Below are 26,560 nucleotides of genomic sequence, written 5' to 3'. Positions count from 1 at the left end.
GTGGCACTTTCAGGAATTCTCTCATTGGAAAAAAAAAGACATCACATCACAAGTTCTTGTAAAAATACAGACCTCAAATCATCCTGTTCTTTTTCTTTTCAGTCACAGCCCTGGGTATTATGCAGGTTCAGGCACCTTAGGAAAAATGAAGGTGCACCTAAGCCTAATGTTCTCTGGGGGGGGATGAAGATGAAATGTCAGAGCGTATGAATAAGGCCCGATGACTCAGACTCACTCAACAAAGAGCTGCAGCAAACCACAGCACATCGACCATATTAATATAACACTAGATAAGCAGTGACAAAAGACGGAACTTTATGAAGATGACTCGTAGCGGAGATAATAAATCGGTGGTTGTGTAGGATGACTTCACGGGGGAAATGAACTGGTGAATGAGAGTAGTAAGCAGCCGATTGGCAGAAAATAGGACACCGCTGTACCACCTGCAATCTGTGGAAGTGACAACGAGATGCGGGCATTAGTTTGAGGTAATGGAAAGAGATGATGGCAGTGCGCAGAGTGTTTCAGCATGAGTCACACAACACTCATTTTGGTGGAAAAGGGAGCTGTGTGGTGTGATGAATTAATCTAGTCACATTTCAGTGTTTCCCATACATTGACTTATTTGTGGCGGCCCACCACAATATCAACATTGACCACCACACAATGATTTTCCTGGTTGTATTAAATTGTGCTTGAATCTGGTTAGAATCATAACCGTGCTGCACTAATTTGTTAAAAACTGTTGCACTCGAGTTAATTCTGCATACCACCACAAATAGAATTCAATTCTGTGGGAAACACTGCATTTTATTGTCTATCAAGTGTGTGTGTGTGTGTGTGTGTGTGTGTGTGTGTGTGTGTGTGTGTGTGTGTGTGTGTGAGGCGTGTGTGTTTGACCCATAAAACTATTTACTGTGAAAAGCATTGGACAGGTGAGAGAGTTTTTATGTTCACTTAATAAAACCTTTGGTCTTTTCAACCATTTGTGACAAGTGCAATGTTACCATAGCCTGGGGTAATGATCAGGTGGGTTCCTATTCTTCTATCAAATGGCAGGAGCAGTATGCAGACTACTAGACCAGTAAATGAGGTCTGAGAGGTGCAACAGGGAGGCCTTTACAATGCCACTGGATACTAATGGGAAAGCTTTTCATAACAATGGAGATGAGTAAATTGAACAGTTGTCTGTCGGTCATCTTATTAAAGACCAGAGAGGGAAATCATTTAGTGTTATTTTTACAGGTATGTGTAATGGGTTTTTTGATTTTATTTGATTTTGTCACTAGTTGCTGGTTTCTAAGGCTATTTTCCTGGAATGTGATTTGAATGGCCAAAAGAACAGAACTGCTTATTGATCATATGTCTCGTGGAGTGTCACATTGATCCTTTCACAATGCAGATTACTGTGATGCTAATAAGTTGTGTTTTTTGTGCCTTTTGTGTAATCCACAATGTGTGCTTGTGAAATATTTCCCCTGTAATTGAATGAACCATGTTTACGTGGACAGTTTTGTTGTCATTCCGATTAAACCATTCCGATTGAAAATGTTACCGTCTGTTTACATGGGGTACGCTCTATTCCGATCAAGTGCTCTCAAGCGCTTTAGAATCTTTGATTGGAATAGCCGTTGTTGCCTGCTTTTCCTTGAGAAGATACAGCAGGCAATACGATTGACCATATACATGGCTGTTAAATCGTAAGATAGAAACGGACTACACCTCTATTATTCCGATTAAAATTGTGATCGGTTCAGGCATTTTTATTCTGATTGAGCTGTTTATGACAATTTATTTTATTTGTTTCTAATCGGATTAGAAGTGTCCATGTAAACATGGCTATTGAAACAGAGAGCAGTATGGGTAAAAATGAGCAGGCAGCAGAGTTCTAATGTTACTGCCAGTCCTGTGCAGCTGCATGCAGTAGGGAAGGCCCCTGAACCAATACTAGTCACTAGTCAAGCCTTAGGTGCGGCTGCCCAGGAAGACCGATAGCCCTCGCCGATCCCATTTGATCCAAAACTGTCTGGAATTAGACTCATTTAATTGTTTGTTCGCAGACATTTCTTCAGGCATACTCAGGAGATGAATAGTAGTCTAGGAAAGATCCCTATGGACCTGGGGTTGCAATAACAACAATCCCTAGGTGAACATGGAGCTAGTATGGTTTTGTGTGGTTGAGGAACTAGAGGGGATCTGATTGTTTTTAAGCAAACCCTTGACGTAGCAGTAATGTTAGCTTGCTGGCAAGCCTATAAAGAAGTCTGTGACTTATATGGTTTGTGTTTTGCTGTTGTTTTACAGCAATTCTTCCAGCTGGTGAAACTACGAAAACTTGGGTTGAGTGACAATGAAATCCAGAGACTTCCACCAGAAATAGCCAACTTCATGCAGCTCGTAGAACTCGATGTGTCTCGAAATGGTAAGTGCAAACCACCCCTCAGGAATGCTTTAAGTCTAGTCACGACTCTCATAGTTTGTGCTCACTCACTCCGTCTTTCTCTCTCGCGCTCTCTCTCTCTTTCTCTGTCTCTCTCTCTTGCTCTCTCTCCATCTTTTTCCCTATCTCTGTGTCCTTCTTTCTGTCTCTCTCAGTTAGATTGTGCTAGTTTGTCTCGTTACCCTTTACTCAATCACTCATGTTTAAAAACAGAGGTGTGGCCACTGCCTAATGTAGTCAGAATGTCAGAAAGTCATCCTTGTAGATTTGTCTTGCATGCTTTTCTTACATCACACATGTACTAAATTCCCCAGTCTTTATGGTTTGTATGGTTTGTGTTGTTTGCCAAGCCTTTAAGTCTTTAGTTTTTTTTTTTTGGACATACAAATATTGTTGTAAATCAGCAGGTAGACACTTGACACTTGTGATACCAGTACTTGTGTCTGGATTCCAGCCCTTCTTGCCAGACCCCATCCCATATTCCACAACCAAAGCCCTGCCCCCTCTTGAATTCTGAATAAAAAAAAATGTTAGTATTTTATTGCATGAAAATATGATAAAGTTTAGTATTTTGTATTTAGTCACATATAAATGTATCTCAATAAACACGCACAAGTATGCAGAACATATCTTGGGCAGTTCACAGGCGATGAGGAAAGAATACTGCCGTCGGACATTGTTCTGTAGGTTTTGTCTGTGATATGCATCCCTCCACCCCTGCTTGGTCTGCTTGCGGTCTGTACCCAGCAGCATACGCTCCAAACCTCAGTGGTTTTTGGCGGAGTCCACAATTAGACTGGGCCTCGGCGGAGAGGGGGGTTAACGCTCTCTCTCTCTCTCTCTCTCTCTCTCTCTCTCTCTCTCTCTCTCTCTCTCTCTCTCTCTCTCTCTCTCTCTCTCTCTCTCTCTCTCTCTCTCTCTCTCTCTCTCTCTCTCTCTCTCTCTCTCTCTCTCCCTGTGTGTGTCTCTCTCTCTCTCTCTCTCTCTCTCTCTGTGTCTCTCTCTCGCTCGCTCGCGCGCTCTCTCTCTCTCTCTCTCTCTCTCTCTCTCTCTCTCTCTCTCTCATCGAAGCAACTTCCAGTCAGGCTCACAGGCGTTCCTCCACAGGAACACACTTCTAGCAATAATTATCTCGATTACATCGGACAATTACAGAGGTTCAAATGGCCATTCCTACTAACAGCTCCCATGTTTGGCGCGGCCCATCGTAATCTTGCGGTTTCTCAGATGAGTCTAAAGAGATGCTTCCCTCCCCTAAATGTGTTTCATGTGCAGAGTCTATTTATAGCACATCACGGAGGGGCAAAAGCCCTGAACTTTTGACTTTCTTTTTGCTCATAATGTTTGACATACTCCATGATGTGCAGTACATTTGAGGCACCTTGTATAGGCCCTTTCAATCTGAGGGTTTCCAGGTTGCAATGCTCACAACCAGCAGATCCACCCATGTTGTGTATATTTTAATCTGTCCTTGCCCATTGCTGTATGTAGGTAAAACCACCAGGGCCTTACGAACAAGAGTAATTGAACATATGAGTGCAATTAAGAGAGCTGATGAAATGTCATCTGTTGCCCGACATTTTCAGTCTGCAGGGCACTCCATTGTTGACCTGAGATTTCTGGGTGTGGAAAGGATCCTGCCTAAAAGGAGAGGCTGGGACTTGGATAGAACACTGCTTCAGAGAGAATGTTTCTGGATTTCTGAACTTGGTAGCCTCTGTCCAAAAGGGATGAACGAGGACTTAAATCTATCATGCTTTTTGTAAAACTTTTATCTCATTAACTCTTTTGCCCTTAACCCAACTGGGTACTTGTTAATTGCATGTCTGTAGTTGATTCACTGTGAGCATTGAGAATAGCCGGGCGTCTGAAACGTCTGCTCTTGCTCCCAAAATTAAATGAAAAACTCCTTTCTGTAGACTTTGTTTAAGTCAATTCTTTCAGTGTGCGAACTACTCCTCTCTCTCTCTTCAACTCTTGGTTTAAACGCACCTGGCTAAACTGTAGATCATCTGAGCGCAACAATACTCCCCTGCATCAATGCTCACAACCAGCGGAGATACTTTGACATGGGAATAAATCGGACGTTAGCGCAATGCTTTACAAGATGTTGTTTTTAAAATATTTGATTGTCCCCCAAGTTACCATTAGCTCAATCTTGTTTTCTCTGCCACCGGAAGTGCCTTATGAATGCACATGTTTGTTTATGCAGTTGAAAGGGTCTATAGCCTTGTCTTTTGTCTGATGTTGTTTTTTGTTTGTTTGTTTTTTTTGTTTATTTATTTATTTATTTATTTCACCTTATTACAGTTCAACCCATCTCTGTCGTGAATAGTCATGGGTGCTGTGTTGGTGTGCCATCCTAACGTGATTGTTGTTTTTGCTTCTTGGCACACAGACATCATGGAAATCCCTGAAAGCATTTCATACTGTAAAGCTCTCCAAGTAGCTGACTTCAGTGGAAACCCACTAACAAGGTAATTAACAAGAAATATCATGCTGCTGTCGCTGTTGTTGTTATTTGTTGTTGTGGTGGTTGCATATGTAAACATGCAACATTCTGACCAATTATACTTGGGTTGCTTCCAGACCCTGAATAATTTGTAACCCTTGACGAAGTTGAGCTTTCAGTTTTTCAGTTAAACTTGCCTGTTTTCTGTGGGGCTTAAAGTTGTGGTTTGTTGGTGGCTGGCCTGGTACTGTCATGGTGACTATAACTAGGGACAGAATTGCTTCATACTTAATAAAATACCCCTCTAATAAAACACATTCCTCTGTTTTAGATTTTGTGCAATATGTTAATGTTTGTCCTTATCCATGCAAGAATCTTTATACAAAGAAATGCTAAATCAACCTTTCCCCTTAGTTGTTTTAACTGGCATTCTAATAGAATTAAAATGCTTAGTGGGTCACCCTTAATGCATTTTTTTTTTCATTGAATTTACGGTGCACCAATTTGTATGTGGGTTTTCCCATAAATGTTAGTCATTGCTGAGCGTGACCTTGTCTCTGTGGTCCACTTAACCCACCCAGTAGCGTAAGGCTTCAGTCTGATTGGCATTATGATTACTTAATGATATGCATGCTTTCAGACGTGCCAGTCAGAACTCACAGAGACTTGGAAATGGCGCCACGCCTGACTGAACATGTACAAGCACACGTTCTGCACATACACACATACCCACATGCATACGCCCTGCTATTAATGGGCTCAAGATAAAGACTAGTAGGATTTGGGGACTTGCAAAATATCATCCTCTCTTTTGGTCAACAAAGAATTAAAAGCTCATGTGAGTCTGCCAGGAATGTGTGTTCATTTACATTAAGTCACTCAGTATCAAGTTTACAAACTGATTTTGAGCTGTGAAATTGGTCTACTGTCTCATTATGTGTGTGTGTGTGGGGGTGGGGGGAGTGGGGGGGTGCAGCCATTTGAAATAAGCATTGGGACTTCTGTTCTTCTTTTGCAGATTGCCAGAAAGTTTTCCAGAGTTGAGGAATTTAACTTGCCTCTCCATCAATGATATTTCTTTGCAGACCTTGCCAGAAAACATAGGAAAGTAAGTTTGCTTTTGCTCTCACTCTCTGTCTCCTCTTTCCCGTGGCTGATTCTGATTGCCTATGCTGGAAGAATTACTGTAATAATGCTCATGTGAAATTGCAGGAAATGTTTTCAAAATCATTTCTAAATTTCCGCTGCGTCAGAAGAACTAGTATAGCGTCATCAGTGTGGTATGCTACCAGAGTAGTTCAGCTAATCAGGGTCTTTTGAGGGTTGCAAAAATGGCTCCCTTTCTGAAACTCATAAGTAGGCTTTCTGCCGTTGTCATTAGTTGCATTTGTATTTTAGTCGCAGGAGTTGCTCTCGGCTGTCTCATGCTGCCGTTCACACACAGTTTCACTCGTTGCAGTTTCAGGTCAACAACAGCCGTTGCTCCAGCATGACTGTACCTGCCTTTGTCCCAGAACGTGTACAGAATCTCCCCTCTGTTTATGGATTGCCACGTTGCCATTTTTGTCAGTGCCAGTTCTCTTCTTTCTCGAATGCTCTCTGCGTAGCGCGTCAAACCCGTGAAGGGCTGTGAGCGACGGTGGCGGTCGTTGTCCACTTGTCTGTCAGTCTGTTTTCCTTCTCTCTCTCCCCTCCTTCCTCTTTGTGTGATTTGTCGACCCTGTTCATTTCCTCTTCAATTTCCTCCTTGCTCTTTGTCCTGACTTTGTGTTGTGACCAGTGTTGGGTACAGGCTGCTCGTCCCAGGCCATGGATAGATAAGATAGAAACTAATGCCGAACGCAGAGCTGACTGCCAGGCCAGGGGCCTGTAATTTGTTGCTAAACAGGAGATTTAGTCTTGCTGCTAATGGGTTTATGGACATATGGCTTTGCTTCATATTTTTCACCACTGCCTGTGTAAACAGAAGGTTAGTGTTTGGTGAACAGGAGTGTAGGTTGGCATGTTATGATTGTTTTGAATCTGGATAGGTCTCGACTTGACATGCTTGATAACAACAGCAGGTCTGCACTATTGGCTGATTGGCTAGCTTAAAAATGATTTCTCAACATGGGGCTGATGAGAGAATTTCAGCTGATTTTCACAGAGCAAAAAGGTGCTTCCATGTCCATGCCTCCATGTGTCTGGAGGTGGTGAGGAAATAAGTATAAGTATATATACTCTTTTGGTCCCGTGAGGGAAATTTAGTCTCTGCATTTATCCCAATCTGTGAATTAGTGAAACACACTCAGCACACAGTGAACCACACAGTGAGGTGAAGCACACACTAAGGGCTATGATATGGTCCCGCGTCTGCGTCCTGCACACGTGGCACTGTTGAGCGCGTGATGAGAATTGCGTCATTTTTACGCCATGCGTCACGTTTTTGAGGTGACCGAAAGTTAAGACCGCGCGTCACTTTAACGCGTAGACTGCACATGTGTAAAACGGAACTGCTGTAAACACTCCCCTCCAGTAGGTGGACCACATAGAAGAACAACACTTAAAACCTAGAGACAAACCTAGACAGAAGAAGACTTGTTTGGTTACCATAACGATGGAGCAGAGCGCCTGTCCTCGCACAGCTTGCCTGGCTATTGAGTTATGTGAAACACCACGACATGGAGTCAACTTCGACCGATGTAAAGCCAAAATCCACAGATACAGATTCTTTAACATTATCTTTATTCTTCAACATTATCTATTAACGGTTACTTTACCATCTATGGTGTAGAACCCAAAGTATTTCAAGATACCACATTTTAGATGAGTTGGGGACGTAATTGTCCGCTCAGGCTGGCTGTTCTGTGCGTTATCTTCCATTTTCGAAACAGGGTGGCTGCATGGGCTCTGGCTCCAGTCATTATTGTGGCTACTGGCTATTATTGGCTTGATTTGGTCATGGACCCTGGATCATAGAGCACTGGATGAGATGGCAAACAATAAAATAAAAAACAAACTAATCATAGATCGTGTCGATGTTCGAATAAAGTGACAGCCCTACTCCCTGCATAGAGAGCTGACATGACTTTGGATTAAATGCATCTTTAAAAATGAGCGTACTGAACAATGCTGAAATCAAATCGTGAAACCCAGTAACACTTGTTGATCGAGATGCATTCTCGCCTGTTCCTCATTATCACCTACTCCTGAACAATGCTGAACTCAAATCTCGAAACTAGCCTGTCAACACCGGATAATGCGTTATCATAATAATAATTGAAGGAATGTAACCTAGGCTACCTCTCGCTCTAGATGCACCCATTATCACAGTGAGACATTAACACATTATGAACACAAGAGTTAGGCTACTTCAAAACTTTTATTGACATGTCATAATTACAGGTTTTTGGTTCATACTTTTTGGTATGAGGCAGGTGTGAAGACTCTAGGGCTGCACAATTAATCGAATTTTAATCACGATCACGATTTTGGCTTCCCACGATCAAATTTGCGTGATCGAGCGATATTTCAAATGCGTGCTCTACCCATAGAACCAACCTGCCAACCCATAGAACGCTCCGCTACAAAACAAATCAAGCGCTCCTTAAACCTGTCTGACCATGTGCCTGCATGCAGCCTACCAATGACAGCTGTTCCCTGCACTGTTCAGCCTGATGCACTGTGGACTAGTGACATTATGTTAACTATTAGTAGGCTAGTTAGACTATACAATAAACGACGATCAAAAATTAAATGTGTGGCACAGCAGAAGGCCAAGAGCTTGTCCCTCGAGGCGGATCATCCATTGTTCGAAAATATTTCTGATTTCAGGCAAGTTAACCAAAAATATAAGCAAAGCAGGGCTCTCAACTCATACCGTGAAACACATCACATGACGTAAACCACACATGCCTTTTTTTATCACGTTAACTTTTAGTCCTTGTTTGCTTCCTCCGATAGCCTATAGCCTACTGTAATAAGAGTTGAGCTAACGACGGGATCTGTGAATTTTATTCATGTATTTTATAAGCTACATGTGCAACCTACAATGCATATGCGTTTCAAGACACAGCCTACTCAAAACGAGTGAACAATAATGAAAATGTAGCCTACACGTCAGTGTTTTACATATCAACGAATGACTAAACCAGGGGTGTCCAAACTGCGGCCAGCCATGCACTTTAATCCGGCCCGCCGAGCATTTATTAGTTTATCATAGGCCGCTCGCTATTTTTTTCCAGCGATAGACGACGTTGTGCAGTGGTGGACATTACTTGAGTACATTTACTCAATTACTGTACTTAAGTTGCTTTTTCATGTATCTGTACTCTACTTGAGTATTTCAATTTTGTTAAACTTTTTACTTTTACTCCAGTACATTTCGAGGCCAAATATCTTACTTTTTACTCCACTACATTTTGTGACAGCTGAAGTACAGCTGAAGTTCCTTTTGGAAAAAAGACTGTACAAAAACATGTGTAAATGTATATTTTCTATTAAGCGAGCTAGGCGTCAAATAATGGTGTTGCCTAACCTATGTTATTGTCATATGCACTATTTACTGTACCTTGTTGACCCCTTTTCACAATATTGATGTTACCATAACTAGCCTCTTGACGCCATCAAGCAAATGATAGACAATCTGACACTATCAAACACAAAAGGGAACATCTTGATTTGGTCCGAAAGTGTAAAGCATTTAACAAAGAAAAATGTGGTTACTTTGAAGTATCTAAGATAAGATATCACATTAGTTTGTTTTTAGTTATTTCTACATACAACAAGTATTAACTGATTTTGTCCTTGAATGGAGGAGAAAGGCTCAATGAATGCCTATGTCTGTGCCGAATCATTTCAACAATGCAACTGTATTAGGCATAATACATTTCAGGACTTTTACTTTTGATACTTAAGTACATTTGAAGGCAAGTACTTTTGTACTTCCACTCAAGTGGAAATGTAAAAGGAGGACTTCTACTTTTACTGGAGTAACATTTGACCATGTGTATCTCTACTTTCACTCAAGTACAGGATTTGTGTACTTCGTCCACCACTGACGTTGTGGTTAACTTTAGGCTACTACAAACTGCTTTACACTCTTCTTAGAGAACGTTTACAATGTCAAAACAGCTTGTCACATCGAGATACATAGTATCTCGATTGCAGCAGATCTAACTACGTTATGCTAGTCCATTTAATTGGGGACGCATTTGAGCGTGGGAGAGAGGGCGATGGCAACCAACATGGAGCCAGGCTACTCTCTGACAACATAGCGTCCACACTGAGACATTGACATTCTGTAGAAAATATTACAGATTCACGCCCCCCAGGTATTGATTCGAATGGCATTATACATGTGGATGAGTCTGAGAATGTTTTCTGCAGGGTAACATACAATACTACTACCATAGATCAAGCTGCTTCATGCAATAGCATGACTTATGCTTATAGTTCTATTCCAACGTTGATTTCTACCCAACGTATAGTAAAAAGAAAAGACAAATTTAAAACTAGAAACCTAACAAATATTCTTTCCATACCTCAGCATATTCCTCAAAAGCCAGAGGCATTTTCAGCTAACATGGGTTTACTAAATATAGGTGCACTTACTACCAAAACCTTTGCAATCAATGATTTTATTAGTGAAAAAAAATTGGATTTTCTGTTTCTTGTTGAAACCTGGCTGACTTCAGACAGCGAAGCTGTTCTTGTTGAGACTTGTCCCCCAAATTATAATTTCTTCCACTCAATTAGACAAGGCAAACGAGGTGGTGGAATTGCCTCCATTCTCTCAAACAAATATAGTTGCGCACGAGTCAACTTTGGCGAATTCGCTTCCTTTGAGTATATTGCCCTCACTCTGAAGGCTGACCCAGCTGTACTTCTATTAACCTTATACCGCCCTCCTAAACTATGGACTGGCTTTCTCGACCAGTTTTCTGAACTTATGTCGCTCATCATCACTAGCTATGATCGGATAATTGTAAATGGCGACTTCAATATTCATGTCAATAAGACAACTGATGCTAAAGCCAGTAAGTTCCTTAATGTGTTGGACAGTTTAGAGCTAAAGCAGCATGTTACAGGACCCACCCACAACCTTGGCAACACCCTCGATCTAGTCATTTCCAGAGGGATAGAAGTCACAGACTTATCAGTAAATGATATAAATATGTCTGATCATCATTGTGTATCTTTTAATATTGTACTACATACTCCAAAAATTCATCCCGAAATTGCAATCAAATCGCGACTCTTGGACATTAGAGCAGAACAGCAGTTCATAGCTCTTATAGACTCCATAAATTTAGATATTTTACATCATCCCATTGATCAAATGGTAGAGGCTCTCAATCGTGAATTAGGCGCTCTGCTTGACAGAGTGGCACCCTTAAAGACTAAAAAAAGGCCCTGTAGCAAACTGACACCTTGGATGAACGAAAATATCCATGATCTAAAAAGATCATGTAGGAAAGCTGAGAGAACATGGAGAAAAACTAAGTTACAGGTTCACCGTGCCATTCTAAAAGAAAAAATTGCAAATTATAATAGAGCTATTCGGAATGAGAGGAGGAACCACTTCTCTAAGGTAATTGCTGAAAACAGTGGAAATTCTAGGGTGTTGTTCTCTACCATTGATAGGCTATTGCATCAAACACCTTTTGATACACTCAGTCAGGCATCCTCTCTAAGATGCGCAGAATTTGCAGACTTCTTCAAAAACAAAGTCATTTCTATAAGGGAGGCTATTGGTAACACAAGTAATATGTTTGATAGTACACCCAAAAACAGCCCCCCAAAATTAAGGTCCTTTAGCACTATTACTCAATCTGAGCTTGGTAAAATTATAACTCAAACCGGCTCCTCAACATGTGTTTTAGATCCAATCCCTACTACATTCCTCAAAAAAGTATATGATGGCTTAGCTCCCTTTTTTCTCAAGGTAATAAATACCTCATTAGAAACAGGTATATTTCCAACTGCTTTTAAAACCGCTGTTGTGAAACCTTTACTTAAAAAGTCAAATCTTGACCATACCAATCTGAGCAACTACAGGCCTATATCAAATCTATCGTTTTTGAGCAAAGTACTTGAAAAAGTTGTTTGTAATCAGTTAAATACCTTCCTCAACGAAAACAGTATCCTTGAAAAATTCCAATCAGGTTTTAGATCAAATCATAGCACAGAAACGGCTCTAGTAAAAATAGTCAATGATCTCAGACTAGCTACCGACTCAAACAAAGTCTCAATCCTTATTCTTCTGGATTTGAGTGCGGCATTTGACACCATTGATCATAGCATCCTAATTCACCGCCTTGCGAAGTGGGTGGGTCTCTCTGATAATGCTCTAAACTGGTTTCAAACCTACATTACTGGCAGAGATTTTTATATCAGTCTAGGAGATCATGTATCTGAAAAACAAGACTTGCCTTTTGGTGTGGCCCAGGGGAGCTGCCTTGGTCCCCTGCTATTTTCTCTATATATGCTTCCATTGGGAAACGTCATAAGTCAACATAATGTAAACTTCCACAGCTACGCAGATGATACCCAATTGTATCTTTCTGTGGAGCCAACTAACCCAGATGGCCTTTGCTCCCTCACTGCATGCCTAACCTCCATTAATCAGTGGATGAGCAAAAACTTTTTGAAACTAAATGATGACAAAACAGAGGTACTTCTGGTTGGACCAAAACTAAAGCGAGATATTATTCTTAGTAATCTGGGGAACTTGGCACACCAGGTCAAACCAAAAGTAACAAGCCTCGGTGTCATCTTAGATGCAGAGTTAAGTTTTAAGCCCCATATCAGTAAAGTTACTCAGACAGCCTATTTCCACTTGAGAAACATTGCCAAAGTGCGGCCCTTTTTAACTCAACAAGATGCAGAAAAACTAATTCACGCCTTTATCACTAGCAGGTTAGACTACTGCAATGCACTTTTCACTGGTCTTCCCAAAAAACATCTAAAGAAATTGGCACTCATACAGAACTCTGCGGCTAGACTTTTAACTAAGACTAAGAAGAGAGAACACATCACCCCTGTGTTGGCTGAACTGCACTGGCTCCCTATTTCCTATAGAATTGATTTTAAGGTTATGTTAATTACTTACAAAGCTCTGAATGGCATAGCACCTTCATATATCTCTGAGCTTTTAATATCTTATCAACCACAAAGGAAACTTAGATCATCCAATTCTAATCTTTTAATCGTACCCAAAGTGCTCCACAAACAAAGTGGAGAAGCTGCGTTTATCCATTATGCCCCCAAACTATGGAACACCCTGCCTCTGTACATCAAGCAGGCGAGTTCAGTAAATATTTTTAAAAAAGATCTGAAAACATACCTGTACAGGAAAGCTTTTAGTTAACTCATCTTATCCTGTAGACTACATTTTCAGATTATTCTACATCTGCTACTATTGGAGGGCGCAGCCAGCCAAAAGCAGATGGGCTCCCCCTATTAAGTCAGGTTCTGCTCAAGGTTTCTTCCTGGAATATGGGAGTTTTTCCTTGCCACAGTTGCCATATGGCGTGCTTGTGGGGGGTAAGAGGGTTAAGGCTGCCAGTCTTATGACGTCATTTTCTATATTTTTGATATGTTGCTGAGTATATCATAAACAGCAAAGAAAAGTGATTGATAATGACTGACTATTATTGTGTTACATGCTTCAAATGTAAAGCACTTTGAGCTGCATTCTGTGTATGAAAGGTGCTATACAAATAAAGCTTTATTATTATTATTATTATTAACAGTAGTTCCCACTACTGACCAATTTTAAACTGTGAGAGGGCACAGCCATAGGCACAGCACTAGCCATAGGCTATTTGAGTGGAGCTGGCAAAGAGTCTTAAAATGACAGTGCACCATTTATAAATGAATTAAACAGCATTAAATTAACAGTATTTCTTAAGAAATTATTTTTCTACAACTAAATTATTTTGTCATTTAAATAATACAAAACATTATTATTATTATTATTATTATTTGTGTGTGGCCCGCTGGCCAATTTTCAAAACCCAATGTGGCCCTTCAGTCAAAAAGTTTGGACACCCCTGGACTAAACGATTACAGTAAACTCATGAACAAGAAGCAGAGCTTAAGTGGCTAATGGGGAGCGTTGGGAGGATTCCCGGTGGGCTGTTAACGTTTTCCCAAATATTAACAAAGTAGCACGCACAAAACATTTGTTTGGAAGTTGTTTGGAAGTCGCAGTCAAATCTATATTTGCAGTAATTTAGGGGATTAAATGTGAGGGGAAGAATTTGGGTGAGCCAGATAGCAAGTCCAATATGTTTAGGGAAAAAATATTTTTGTCACTAAAATTAATTAATAATCGTGATAAATAATCGTGATCTCAATATTGATCAAAATAATCGTGATTATCATTTTGGCCATAATCGTGCAGCCCTAGAAGACTCAATACAAATTTAATTGAGGACATCTGTACGCACAACTCTTTCTTACCATGGCACTGCTGTGTTTAGAAAAATGTCTTTACTTTGTATCGCACCAACATTGCTGCCCGAGCTGCCCTCACGGCACCAAGTCACTCAGCTATAAGTAGCCTAATAAGCAAGTAAGCTATAAGCAAGTCTCTCAGCTATATCAACAGGTGTGCTGTGTGTGTTTGTGTGGATGATAAATGCAGCGTTGCGATTGACTAACTTATCAAACTTCCCAGCAGACAGGCGAAAGTACTCGTGGTGCTTCTCCTCATCTAACAGCCGCATCTTTTGCACATAAGTGTGGAACACTCCTTCACTAGCTCTTCCTTCGTTCAGTGCTCACACATCCCACCTTCTTCTTTTCTTCAGGCATTTCAGGCTTCTTTGGTGGTTGTGTCCTACTTTCAGGCTCGACGTACCACCCCCAGTTGGTGGGGCAGAGTATCACAGTTAATCCGTAGTACGCAGGCGCTAACCTTAACGATCTAGCGCGCATTCAGGACAACAGAAATTGGACTCATGTACTCGTCAAAAATGACGCACGTCTTCGACACGCGCAAATCTGACGGAGGAGTATACCCTTTTCTTTAATCCTGACGCAGTGAGCTGCCTGCTATAGCGACGCTCGGGGAGCAGTGAGGGGTTCGGTGCCTTGCTCAAGGGCATTTCAGCCGTTCTACTGGTCGGGGGATCGAACCGGCAACCCTCTGGTTACAAGCCCGAAGCCCTAACCAGTAGGCCACGACTGCCCCAAATGCATTAAACTAAACTGATAAACAACTTGAATTTGCAATGACCAAAGCATAAATCATGTGAATGAACGAGGTGCATTCCAACACTCAATACTCCCAACACCATGAATTTATTTGCACATAAACTGATATCAGCATCACCAGTGGGACAAAATGAGGAAAATGTCAGATATTGATAAAAATCCAATACATCTGCATCAAGTATGTTTTGGTGGAAGAAAACTACCCACTTTAAGATGGCCTTCAGAATCCCCAGAAGCCTTTTAATCTGGAACTGAATCCTGTCATTGACGAGATATTATTTCCCCCCCTCTCAGTTAATCCGTCATCTGCTGCTTCCAGAGTTAGTTTTCATTTGCTTTCCTACTGTTTTGGGCATAATCAAAGACCTGAAAAGCTGCTTTGCGATATTGGTTTACTACAGAAGAGGAGTGTTTAAAGACTTTGCAATCCTTTTTCCCCTGCTGGCCATTTGAAAGAAAAATGTGTCACTATGTTAATACATTCTGCTGTCATCACTATTTATTTATTTATTTTCCATGCATGCTGTTATCTTAATTATGTTTGCTATCATTTGGTTTACTGATATCGATTGGCCAACACCTTTTATTTGCTTGTCCCAGGGAAGCATCTATGCATCTCCAGACTCATGAACAGATTAATTTAAAAAGGCAGCCAAGAATTCAAAGTCTATCTATTATGAACTATAGCGTGGGATGTGGTGCCATTTAGTTGACTCATCACTGTCTTGCCCATGGTGTTAAATGAGCAAATTGGTTTTGTCTAGTTATTAAATTAAATTAGTTTTTGTTAGACTTTGGACATTGTCTATCAGTCAGATTAGGGCCCAGTATTTAAAGAAATTGGTGATGGCACACTTACTGTACTGTAACTGACTAACTATTTGAAATTTGTGCAAATACATTTGGCTTGTATTTTGTGGAACCGTCTCTGTCAGTAGTATTACTGCTATAGCCAGTGCCCAGTGGTCATCTATATTGAGGCTAGTGGGGATGTTGTCATGTCAAGTCGTTGAGTCACCCGCAGCTTGAAGCAAGGCTCATTTTAACGGAAAAGTGGTTCTAAAACATTACATAATACAATGTGAAAGAAATCCAGGATTTGAACCTATAAAAATGTTCACCCTTTTCAACTTTCGAGTAAGCTTTGGTTTTCCTCTCTGGTGCCAAAACTGATTGTGGTCTTCTTAAGTGGCCCAAATATGATTAAGCTTGGTTCCTTCCTGTAGCCTAGGTCTTCAGTGGTATGAATAAACAGAAAAGGGCTCGGTCTTTTCCCCCTCCAAACTAATTTACCCAATTTAAATGTGGTGTGGCCTACTTTCACCCTGCGCCAAATGTGTCACTTTTATGAAGCTAACTTTGGAGGTAAATGTTTTAGATAGCATTTCTGTACATGCAAATGAAGGCCTTGTGATGTTGTGGATTTAACATTTCTGTCAAAATGTTATGTTAACTCCATAAACATGGACCAAAACCTTTGCTCATCTAAATAACACAATATCTGATGGCTTCATGTGTACATAACTAACCCATTGCCTTTTTTCACAGCCTTGGTAACTTGATATCACTGGAACTCCGAGAGAATCTGTTGACATATTTACCAGAGTGAGTATGTGATTACTGTCATGTGTCTCTGAGTATGTGTGGACAGGAACATTGTTTTTTTGTTGTAATGGTCTCCTCAGGCATCTGAGATATGTCTCAGTCTGAGATGTGCGAGTTTGTCAAGTCTGCATGTGTCCATGATTCCGCAATGTTTTCATGTCGTCCATGTCTTCAGTCATATATCAGATTTGGTTAGGAATTATTAATTGAAAATTGACAAGTTTTTCCAGCAACAATTCACTTTGTGTTTTGCTTATCTAGGTCTCTGTCGCAACTTGGTAAACTTGAAGAACTGGATCTAGGGAACAATGAACTTTATAACTTGGTAAGTCCATTTCCTAAACTCAAATACCGTTTAACAGTCTAACAGGTGAGCCCCCCCTTTTAACAGTGTCTTTGAAAAGGAAGTCATTTGTTTTCTTGTCCAACAATAAAAATAACAATAATACACCTCTCTGTGTGTGCTTGCTCTGTCTGGAACACCAGGGTACAATGGAATGCGGCTGGGCCTTTTGCATGCCTTCAGCTCCGCATTCCTGTTTGCGTCGGTGCCAGTCACCTGGTTCTGTTGCTCTCTTATACTGACCCTGTCAAACCTCCCCTCCTGTTTAGCCCGAGACAATAGGCTGTCTTGTCAGCCTGAAAGACCTCTGGCTGGATGGGAACCAGTTGGCCGAAATTCCAGCGGTAAGGGATTCCTGAAATGTGTTGCTGCTTAGGTGTGTGTGTGTGTGCGTGTGTGTGTGGGGGGCCAGGGTTCATAGTGATGTATGTGGAATGTCATCAGGGCTGATGGCCTTGTGTAATACGTAACTTCTTGTCACCATTTTTTTCTGTTAAAACGTTTTACACGTGTTTTATTCAGATTCAGTAAAAGGTTTATTTTATAATTATAATCTGCTTATATGAGACTCTGGTCTTGTTATGAGCGGCCTCCTAAATCAAACGCGATCTCTGCAGCACTCCTAATATTAAATCACTGTGGCGGTACCTTCATCACTGCTTAGCAACCCAACCAGTATAGTATTGTCTGCAAACTGAAATGCTTAACTAAGTCAGGCAATGCAGCTATTTGTGTGAGAGGGATCAATACTCCCCATTAGTAGCTAGAAGAGTGGTATGTATGGCCATGTAACAGGGTGTCGACTATCTGTTGGAGATCTGTTGTGTAATGTATAGTTCACTGATGGCTTTTCACCACATTACAGTGCAAAGTGTTCTCATGGGCTACTTTTATATTGTTATTGTAGCCTGTGTGTCCATACAAAGCACATTCTACCGATTGGTCTGTGCATTATTGATAGACTTCAGTAAATTCCTATGCAACAGCCTACACAGACATGGCTGTTCAGAAAAAAACATTATGGGATACAAGAGGACTCTGTCTGGCTGTTTCCTCTAGGAGATGGGCAGCATGCGGAACCTGCTGTGTCTGGACGTCTCGGAGAACAAGTTAGAGCGCCTCCCGGAGGAGCTGAGCTGCCTGCACTCCCTCACTGACCTGCTGGTGTCCCAGAACCTCATCGATGTGCTGCCAGAAGGCATAGGTCAGTGTGTGTGTGTGTGTGTGTGTGTGTGTGTGTGTGTGTGTGTGTATGTATATGAGTGTGCATTCTCTCACAAGTGCACAGCATGTTAGTGTAGTGTGGATTGTCATCTCTAGTTTTAATATTGGATTGCGTTGGTGTGTGTGTGTGTGTGCATGTCTGCGCTTTGGAGTGCTGTGTGTTAGTGTGTATTTGTTATTATGAATCCTCTTACATGTCCACAGCATGTGAGTGTGAGTAAGTATGTAAATGGGGGTTTACCCTGACTCACTCACTCAGTCACCAGTTCGCATCAGAAAAGCAGTTGGAAATGATGAAGATGTTGACTGTGTGTGTGTGTGTGTGTGTGTGTGTGTGTGTGTGTGTTTCTGTGTGTGTGTGCATCTCCAGCCCCCATTCCCCACAGAACACCATATCTGTGTCCATTTCTTTTATACTGCTCCCAGTGAAGTGTCCACATTTCTGAAACCAAACCAGCAAGGGGAATCCCAGGGTGGAAAGAAAAACATGCCTTCCTGTGAATGCAGGAAGTGCACTTGTGTGGTTTGCTAAAACCAGGATCTGCCATGAGGTTTCCGCTACTGAACCAATCAACTCCCAGTATGGAACGCGGCCTTGAGCTGTGATTGACACTAACTTGTCTCTCTGATCCACCTCATCCTGTGTGATTGTGATCTGTCCTCACACAACCCCCTCTGCTCTGCTGCCTGTCTGATATTAACATAATCTGTAATATAAAGTCAACGGCTGATACGCAGCTTATGCATTTTCTGTATTTTCTGTATTTGTATTAGTTCTCAGAATTTAGCTCAGTCGAAGGAAAGCACAACTGATTTGCTTTGGGATTTGAATCTGGAGGGGATCTGGAGGGTGAGAACCCTACGCTGGAGGAGTCACTGTCCTCCTCCTGCCCAGTCACCGTGTGTGTGTGTTTAATTTACACTGACAGTGTGGAATCATCTGTCCTCCCACCCCTCTTAGTGGTGAGAAGGAGCAAGAGAGGCAGGCACAGGTCACTCTGAGTCACAGACGACACAGCATGCATGAACAATGATGGGACGCGTTTGAATTTTTAACATTAAAATGTGATATAATCTCGATTTGTGCATAAGCACTTGGTCTTTGTCAGTGACAGCGAGTTGATCTAATGGCCATAACCTCAAGCTGTTTTTCCTTTCAGTTAAACAATGTAAGTGGCTATGAATGAACTAATGTCTCTGCTGTGCTGTCACATTCACTTGGAAGCGAACCATACACTGCAAAAACTGTTATAATTTTATATTAACCTAAAACAAATCTAGTTGGTATTGTTTTTAGTATAAAGATTCTTTTAAACATTTTCTTACCCCATGGACAGATACATTTACTTAGAAGATTTTGGCTTATTTAAATAAGTTTATGAGAAAGCTCAAAGTAAGTGTCTTTATACTGAAAACAATACCAACTAGATTTATTTGTTATCTTAATATAAGATTATAACACTTGGTTAGATATCAGTTTTTGCAGTGTATTTGTTGATCTGGAAGCATATTTGTGGATCTGGAAGCATATTTGTGGATCTGTTGTCTTTAGAGTGGCCCTCAGAGTTCTTCTAAACAACAAATGTTGTTTTCTCTTCTCATTGGGTGTTTGTTTGTTGTCGCTCTTGTCCTCAGGCAAACTTGGAAAACTCTCCATACTGAAAGCAGACCAGAACCGACTGATGAAGCTCCCAGAGAGCATTGGCAACTGTGAAAACCTCACCGAACTCGTGCTCACGGAGAACCAGCTACAGGTGAGGCCGCCTTGACTCTCTCCCCCACATGACTTCAGGACTGTGTCTCACAGCCATTTCATCATAAGTCATTAAGTGTCAGTGAACATGACTTGCCTTACTTGTTTAGTAGTAGAAAAAAACTTTCTGTCTTTCACATTAATCCTACAACTTTTTTTCTTTGTTGTACAACTGAAAGTTTAGTTGTTAGTTTATTAGTTTGGTTTGGTGAATGTTAAGGGCTTTTTTCACTGGTATTAATATCAAGCATGATATTTGAATGATTTGTAATTATGAAAAGTATTTCAAATGACCTAAAAAAAATGAAATCAGATACGATTTTAGTTCAGTTTTCTAATGATTATTATGCCGTATTGTTGGCTGGTGAAATGTCAAAAGATGACCTGGCTGTCATTTAATATGGATATGTTGTATGTGTGATTCCCATAGAACAGCAGCTTGGCTGGATAATATGCCAATGGTGGAATTAATTTGTTAGTACTAATTAGTTCCGAGATTCCTCTGCTGCTTGCCAAAGAATTCCAATCTGCTACCTTGTGTTTGTTTTTCCGTGTAGACTGAGCCCCCCCAGTCCCTTCTGCTGACGACTCTTATGCAGAATCGTTAGGGCCTTATTTGATTAAGAGCGCAGACTGATTCATTAGAGAACCAGGAAATGGCATCCACCGACAAAGCGCTCTGGGAGCTCACTCAGAACAGCCGCTGTGAGCAAAACACGATGGCCCAACGTCGACTAGGCTTGTCAGTTATATTGAACTGGGCAGCTGTCCTCTCCCTCTCTCCCTCTCTCCCTCCCCTCTGTGGTCTCCACTTCCTGGTCTCGTTCGTTCGTGAGGCCTGTTAACAGTGGGTGTCCAGAGGAAAGCCCCAGCTGATCTATTAGACCTCTTCATCCTCATCAGTTGCCTGGTAATCCTCAGGGTGTGGGGCGAGCCTTGCAGGCCCTTGTGCTGCGTCCACTGTGAGCATGCGCGTGTCGTTTCTATAGGGGGCTCTCTGTAGAAGGTTAGGGCTGTGGCTGTTAGATGGCCACACACACTTTGTGGGCTCATCACGTTCTTAACTCTAACCCCCCCCCCCCCCCCCCCCCCCCTCTTTACAGACTTTGCCCAGAAGTATTGGAAAGCTGAGGAAGCTGTCAAACTTCAACTGTGATCGGAATCGCCTGACTTCGTTGCCCAAAGAGGTATGTGTGTGGATCTTTTGCAGATGTTGTCTATACCTCATGTAAGCCCCTCACCTCATGACCTCTGCTTTGACAACTGTGTGTGTGTGTGTGCGTGTGTGTGTGTGTGTTGGCATAATTGTAATGCAGTCATGCAATTTCATTTCACACAAATCAGACATTTATCACTACGTAGCACTGATCCTTTACAGTTTCTTTTCTGCAAGATTAATATAATCAAGATAAGCGTAGGAGTGCTTTCCCTCGAATTTGTGAGGCAAGTGCAAAGAAACACACAACTTGTTTTGTACATCTCCTTTCTGAAGTTGGCCCGCTATTTTTTTTTTTTTTCGAGCCGTTGTAAACAAATCACTTGAGAGATGAGTGGCGGGCATTCGTCCTGTAGCGGCGTGCTGTAATCAAGTCACAACGCCCACCTCTCAGGCATCTGGAGTGGTGTCGGCCATTGTTTGTTCCTGCGTCAGGCACGTGGGATTCAAGGGGAAGCGATGCGCTGCTTCTCTGGAGATATCAGATCAACCCTTGTGCTCGTAAATGTTTTGTTGTTTTGCCTACCATCTGAGATTTCAGTGATATGAAACCACAGACAAGACAGATGGGCTCCAATTTGATGTTGGAAGATTTATTTGGATTTGTAAAACCTGAATTGTTGGCTTTTTGGGCAGATATCAAGCAATCTTCAAACCAAACTCATTTGATGTGTATCGTTTCCTCCTAGTCCTCTGGGCAGCAACAACACCTGTTTATTGGGAGTGGTAGTTGGTGTGTTGGCAGAGAGAGAGAGAGAAGTTTTGAGAGGAAAGTTCCAGAACACAAGAGTCCTAGTTGTTTAGGTAATACCATCTGAAGGGAGGTCTGTAGAATGACACCCACCCCCTCCTCCTCCTCCCCCAGAAAACATCCATGATGCTTGACCATGTCCCATATGGAGCTGTTTAACAAGCGTCCTTAAGACCTGAAAAATACATTTAAATATAATATAAATGTAAATCCGGTTTATAGGCCAAATATACTTGCGTATACAAGGAATTTGGTCTCTGCATTTATCCCATCTGTGAATTAGTGAACACACATTGAGGTGAAGCACACAATGAGAACACAGCTAGGTGAAGCACACACTAACCCGGAGCAGTGAGCTGCCTTGCTACAGTAGCGCTCGGGGAGCTGCCTTGCTCAAGGGCACTTCAGCCGTGGATGAACTGATGACTTTATACTAGAGGTCCCATTAACCGTGTTGAAGTCATGTTTTATTTAGTTTATATTATTTACATAAGACAGGGGTGACCAACTCGCCTTTAGAGCCATGTAGTACTAATCCCTATAACTGGGGGTTATATTGTTACATAAAGTAAAACAGTTGTATAAAAGTCTTGTATCTCTACATAAAAGAAGATGCAGTTTTTCTTTTTTTAACAAAGTTATTGTTCACGTGCGTCATCTTTGTAGACTATGCATGTTGTGCAGGACCAAACGAAGGAGTTAGTTCTGTGCTCTGCCTCTGCAGAATAACAACCCTGACCTTTGGCAATCCGCAAATACTTTAATCCAGAATGATTTACTGCATACAACACATGCCTTTGTTTGTGTGTGTGTGTGTGTGTGTGTGTTTCTCTGTCTTCCTGTGAAGGAGAACATCTAGAACAGATACTTTGTCACGTCAGTTTTTGTTTGATTTGTAAATCTAGTTGAGTATATTAGATCAAGCTATTTTCAAGTTCCAAGTGGTTTTCAGAGTGTTGAAAACCTCAGTTTGTGTTGTTTGTCATTGAGCTTCAGATAATGGCAAGCAGCTGGGGGTCTTTAGCTAGAACACAGTGGTTGGTGTGTGTGTGTGTGTGTGTGTGTGTGTGTGTGTGTGTGTGTGTGTGTTTGTGATGGTGCAATCCATTTATCCAATGTGCTCGTTTTACGAGTAGTAAGAAAGTTACGCAAAATTACACGATGGCACGCCCCCCTAAGCTTGTCTGACGAAAATCGATCTTGTACAAGTCAAAGTACCCCCAGTTCACGGCGAGTTCTTACGACAAGAAAGTTACGTCATTTCACAAGTTACGAGTTGTCACAAGCTGTCAGCATGTACAAATGGAACGCACGATAAGTGTAAATGAGTGAGAGAAAGAAAGATACAGTCAGTCTACAAAAAGGGACACAGTTAAGTCCATGAGAGGGGATAGTGTTTTTGGTCCCCTGGTTGGTCTTTCCAGTTCAGTGGTAATTCCTTTAGTGCCCTCTCTGTGCCAGCTTTTGACTGTGATTGCGATCAAGGCTACCTTGCTTTGTGCTGGTGCCGTGGCACTAACGACTGTACTTTGGTATTAGCTTTGCATTGAAGCAATAATCGAGCCATGCCCTGAAGGTTAACAAGTAGCCTATGAAATTAATCGTCTTTCTGAAAATGATGAAGGTCAAACAGTGAAGGGTTGGTCTGAAATAGATTATGTTTTGGTAGCCTTGAGGTATTTCAATTGGTATTTTACGTGTCTGTTCCCTCGTTCAATCCAAAGCGTGTTTTTCCTTCAGTTTCTTGAGTGTTGCACCAGTGAAGGAGAGAGAACAGACTGTGGTTAAAGCATAATCTGAAAGGCTCTTTTCACACGGACACACAGTGCCTTTGTGTCGGATGTGCAGAAGGCCCTGTCTGTGAGTGAGGGAAGACCTCACACTCCACACAGTCTCCAAAGTGACCTAAACTCAGTAGCCACTGTCTAAGCCGCTGTAAGACAGAGCAGAAAGACCCTTGGAGGAAGTGCAGTTGTCACAGGCTGGCTACACCAGGCACGTAAATGAAGCGCCCCGTTTTGAGTGTATGATGCAACAATAAGCTTCCACTATAATCAGTGGAACTGGCTACACCAAACGTGAAATGAGGAGCGTGCACTTGAAAAAATTAGACCTTCCGACACTCCGTGACACTCCGTGAACAGAAAGCTTCAGTTATGTGCCTGTTGTAGCCTGCCTATCAGAGTTCACATTTACAACCATTTCCCGCCTATTAACCAAGGTCCATACATTGATTTTACAAAATGTCTTCAGCTATGGCGTTAATACACAGGGGTGGGGTATACATGGGAATCAATGTATTTCTTCTCTTCACGCAATCCGATATATTGAACTATTGGACTACAGGTGCAGCCAATACATGGTTATGTTTTGATTTGTTTTATTTTCATTAAGCACTGTCCTGCGATTTATATGCAATGCAGCTAATACCTACACACACACACTACCTTACCTTACTTAAATTGAAAGGTGTGCATCTGTATTATAAGTCACTTTGGAAATATAAACTAAATGTATTTTCTGTGATAACATGTGGAGGATGTTTTGAGTTGGGTATATCAGAGGGCCTAAACAGCTTTGTTGTGATTTTAAAGCATCTGTGAATCTTCTGGCTAAGCTTTATGGCCATATGTTCACAAAGTCATGTGAGCGTTTGTGTCATTTGTTTCTGTGTTACACATCTTTTGGGGGTCACCTTAGGCAGATTCCATTGAATGACTCGTCAGTATTCTTCTCCAACTCTGTCAGCGCCTTTTGGTGTTTATGTCCTCCTCCAGCATGACACTAATTCCACTCCCCCACGTCACCCTCCACTGCTCTCTTGTTTATTTGTTCATTATCAATTAGTTTTTGTTGTTTTGGTGGTGTTTGTATTTGTTGTTTGTTTCTCTTGGATCACTGCTGTTTTCTGGTTTCTGGGAACCGTGGCTTGTAAGCAGTTGTGTTTTCCCCCATTCAACACCTTTTATCTAACATGTATTGATCCTGTGTAAAACGGAGGTAGTCTCTTTCTGTGTGTGTATGACGGTGTGACCGTGTCGGGGTGCTGCCCTGTCTAATGCGATGTTGATTGCTGTCTGGACTCTCCCAGGCCATTAGCATTGCTTTATACCACAACTAATTGCCCCTAATGTCAGCCTCACGGTCATTGTCAAGCCCATATTGATGCCCGGTCAACCTGGCACCCTAGATAAGTGGTTACGGATGCAGTTTTGCTAAGTCTATTTGGGCTAAATGTTTTCAGTTTATGCCTCTATACATACCGTATTTTCCGGACTATACGTTTCCTCTTCATGACACATTTTTTGACTGGTGCAACTTATACTCCGGTGCGCCTTATAGTCCGGAAAATACGGTATATATATTTATGTATTTATTTAATGCCATAACTAATCTACTCATTTAGTCAGTCGTCATTTACTTGCTTGTCACACCAATTCATTCATTATTGAGTCACTCATTTTTTATTTTATTTTATTTCTTCTGCTTGCACTCTGCACACTGCATGTAGGCTAATGCTTTGAAATGTTTTTTTGTCTTGTGTTCTTTTCTCTTTTGGCAGATTGGCGGCTGCAGCAGCTTGAATGTCCTGTGTGTGCGTGAAAATCAATTGAAACACATTCCCTCCGAGCTGTCGCAGGCTACTGAGCTGCACGTATTTGATGTGTCTGGAAACAGGTGGGACGCCACAGATACTGATTAAACCACCCGTCCGCAATGTCGCCCCAACCCACTGTCCACACCCCCACCCACCCAATCACAACTTTCATCCAGGGTCGACAAACCAGGCCTGGGTTTCCCCCTGAGCTCGTTTGCAGAGATTATTTCCTGACAGTCCGGGGTATTCTGAGGGGAAGTTGATAACGCACCCTAGAGACTCTGCTGATTGTAGTGGAAATGATGCTGTCTTGATGCCAGGGGTTGATCTGCCATATGTGACCTAAGGCCTGGCCGGCTGGCAAATCCCTGTCGCGCCGCGGTATTGTGTTACGCCATGTATCTCAAGGCTTACCTGAGCTGCCCATTTGGAATGCAGAATAGTGTTTACACACAAAGGCTTTTGCTTTTGAGTCTTATAAAGGCGATTAGTAAAATCTGAAGACTAGTTACAAGTTCTACAGTTGTACTTTGGAATGGACACTGGGGGGGATGAGAAGAGGGCCTTGTCTAGTCTGACACGCTTTATGGGAAAAAGAGCTTTGTGTCAGAGACCTCCACGACTAACACACACACACAGGGAGAATGAGATGCGTCACTGGAAGGGTATACAAGGCGTTGCTTTGTTCTCATGTGTTTGTAATGGGTTGACGCTTTAAGAATGAGAGCGTTTTTGCTGGGGGGACTTGTGCTCTGATGACCGAGAGACTGCCTGATGGGGTGGCTGTCTCTGCTCAGCCTTTATGCCAGCTCAAGGTGATTTTGTGTTAGGGAAGCCATGAGAGTGTTTGAAAGTTCTGCAGTTTGATCATAAATAAATACTGGAATACTGGGATATTCATTGGGTTGGATTAGTGTATTATGCAAAAATGAACAAATTGGCTGCAAATGCACTGTCAGTAGTGCAGCCATGAAA

At 41.8% G+C, this 26,560-nt stretch overlaps 1 protein-coding gene across 1 annotated transcript in view; it reads left to right on the top strand.

Annotated features, from left to right (window-relative positions):
• Positions 1-26,560, top strand: part of lrrc1 (leucine rich repeat containing 1) — a 38,950-nt gene that overhangs the window by 5,885 nt on the left and 6,505 nt on the right. The window contains exons 2-11 of the mRNA XM_042065036.1: positions 2,305-2,422; positions 4,839-4,917; positions 5,911-6,000; positions 16,644-16,700; positions 16,962-17,025; positions 17,313-17,387; positions 18,103-18,247; positions 19,903-20,021; positions 21,124-21,207; positions 25,550-25,665. Coding sequence (XP_041920970.1) covers positions 2,305-2,422; positions 4,839-4,917; positions 5,911-6,000; positions 16,644-16,700; positions 16,962-17,025; positions 17,313-17,387; positions 18,103-18,247; positions 19,903-20,021; positions 21,124-21,207; positions 25,550-25,665 — 947 coding nt within the window. The remainder of the gene's footprint in view (positions 1-2,304; positions 2,423-4,838; positions 4,918-5,910; positions 6,001-16,643; positions 16,701-16,961; positions 17,026-17,312; positions 17,388-18,102; positions 18,248-19,902; positions 20,022-21,123; positions 21,208-25,549; positions 25,666-26,560) is intronic.

This window comes from Alosa sapidissima, chromosome 16 (assembly GCF_018492685.1).
Source record: "Alosa sapidissima isolate fAloSap1 chromosome 16, fAloSap1.pri, whole genome shotgun sequence".
NCBI lineage: Eukaryota > Metazoa > Chordata > Actinopteri > Clupeiformes > Clupeidae > Alosa > Alosa sapidissima.
This window is presented reverse-complemented; position numbering and strand designations above follow the sequence as displayed.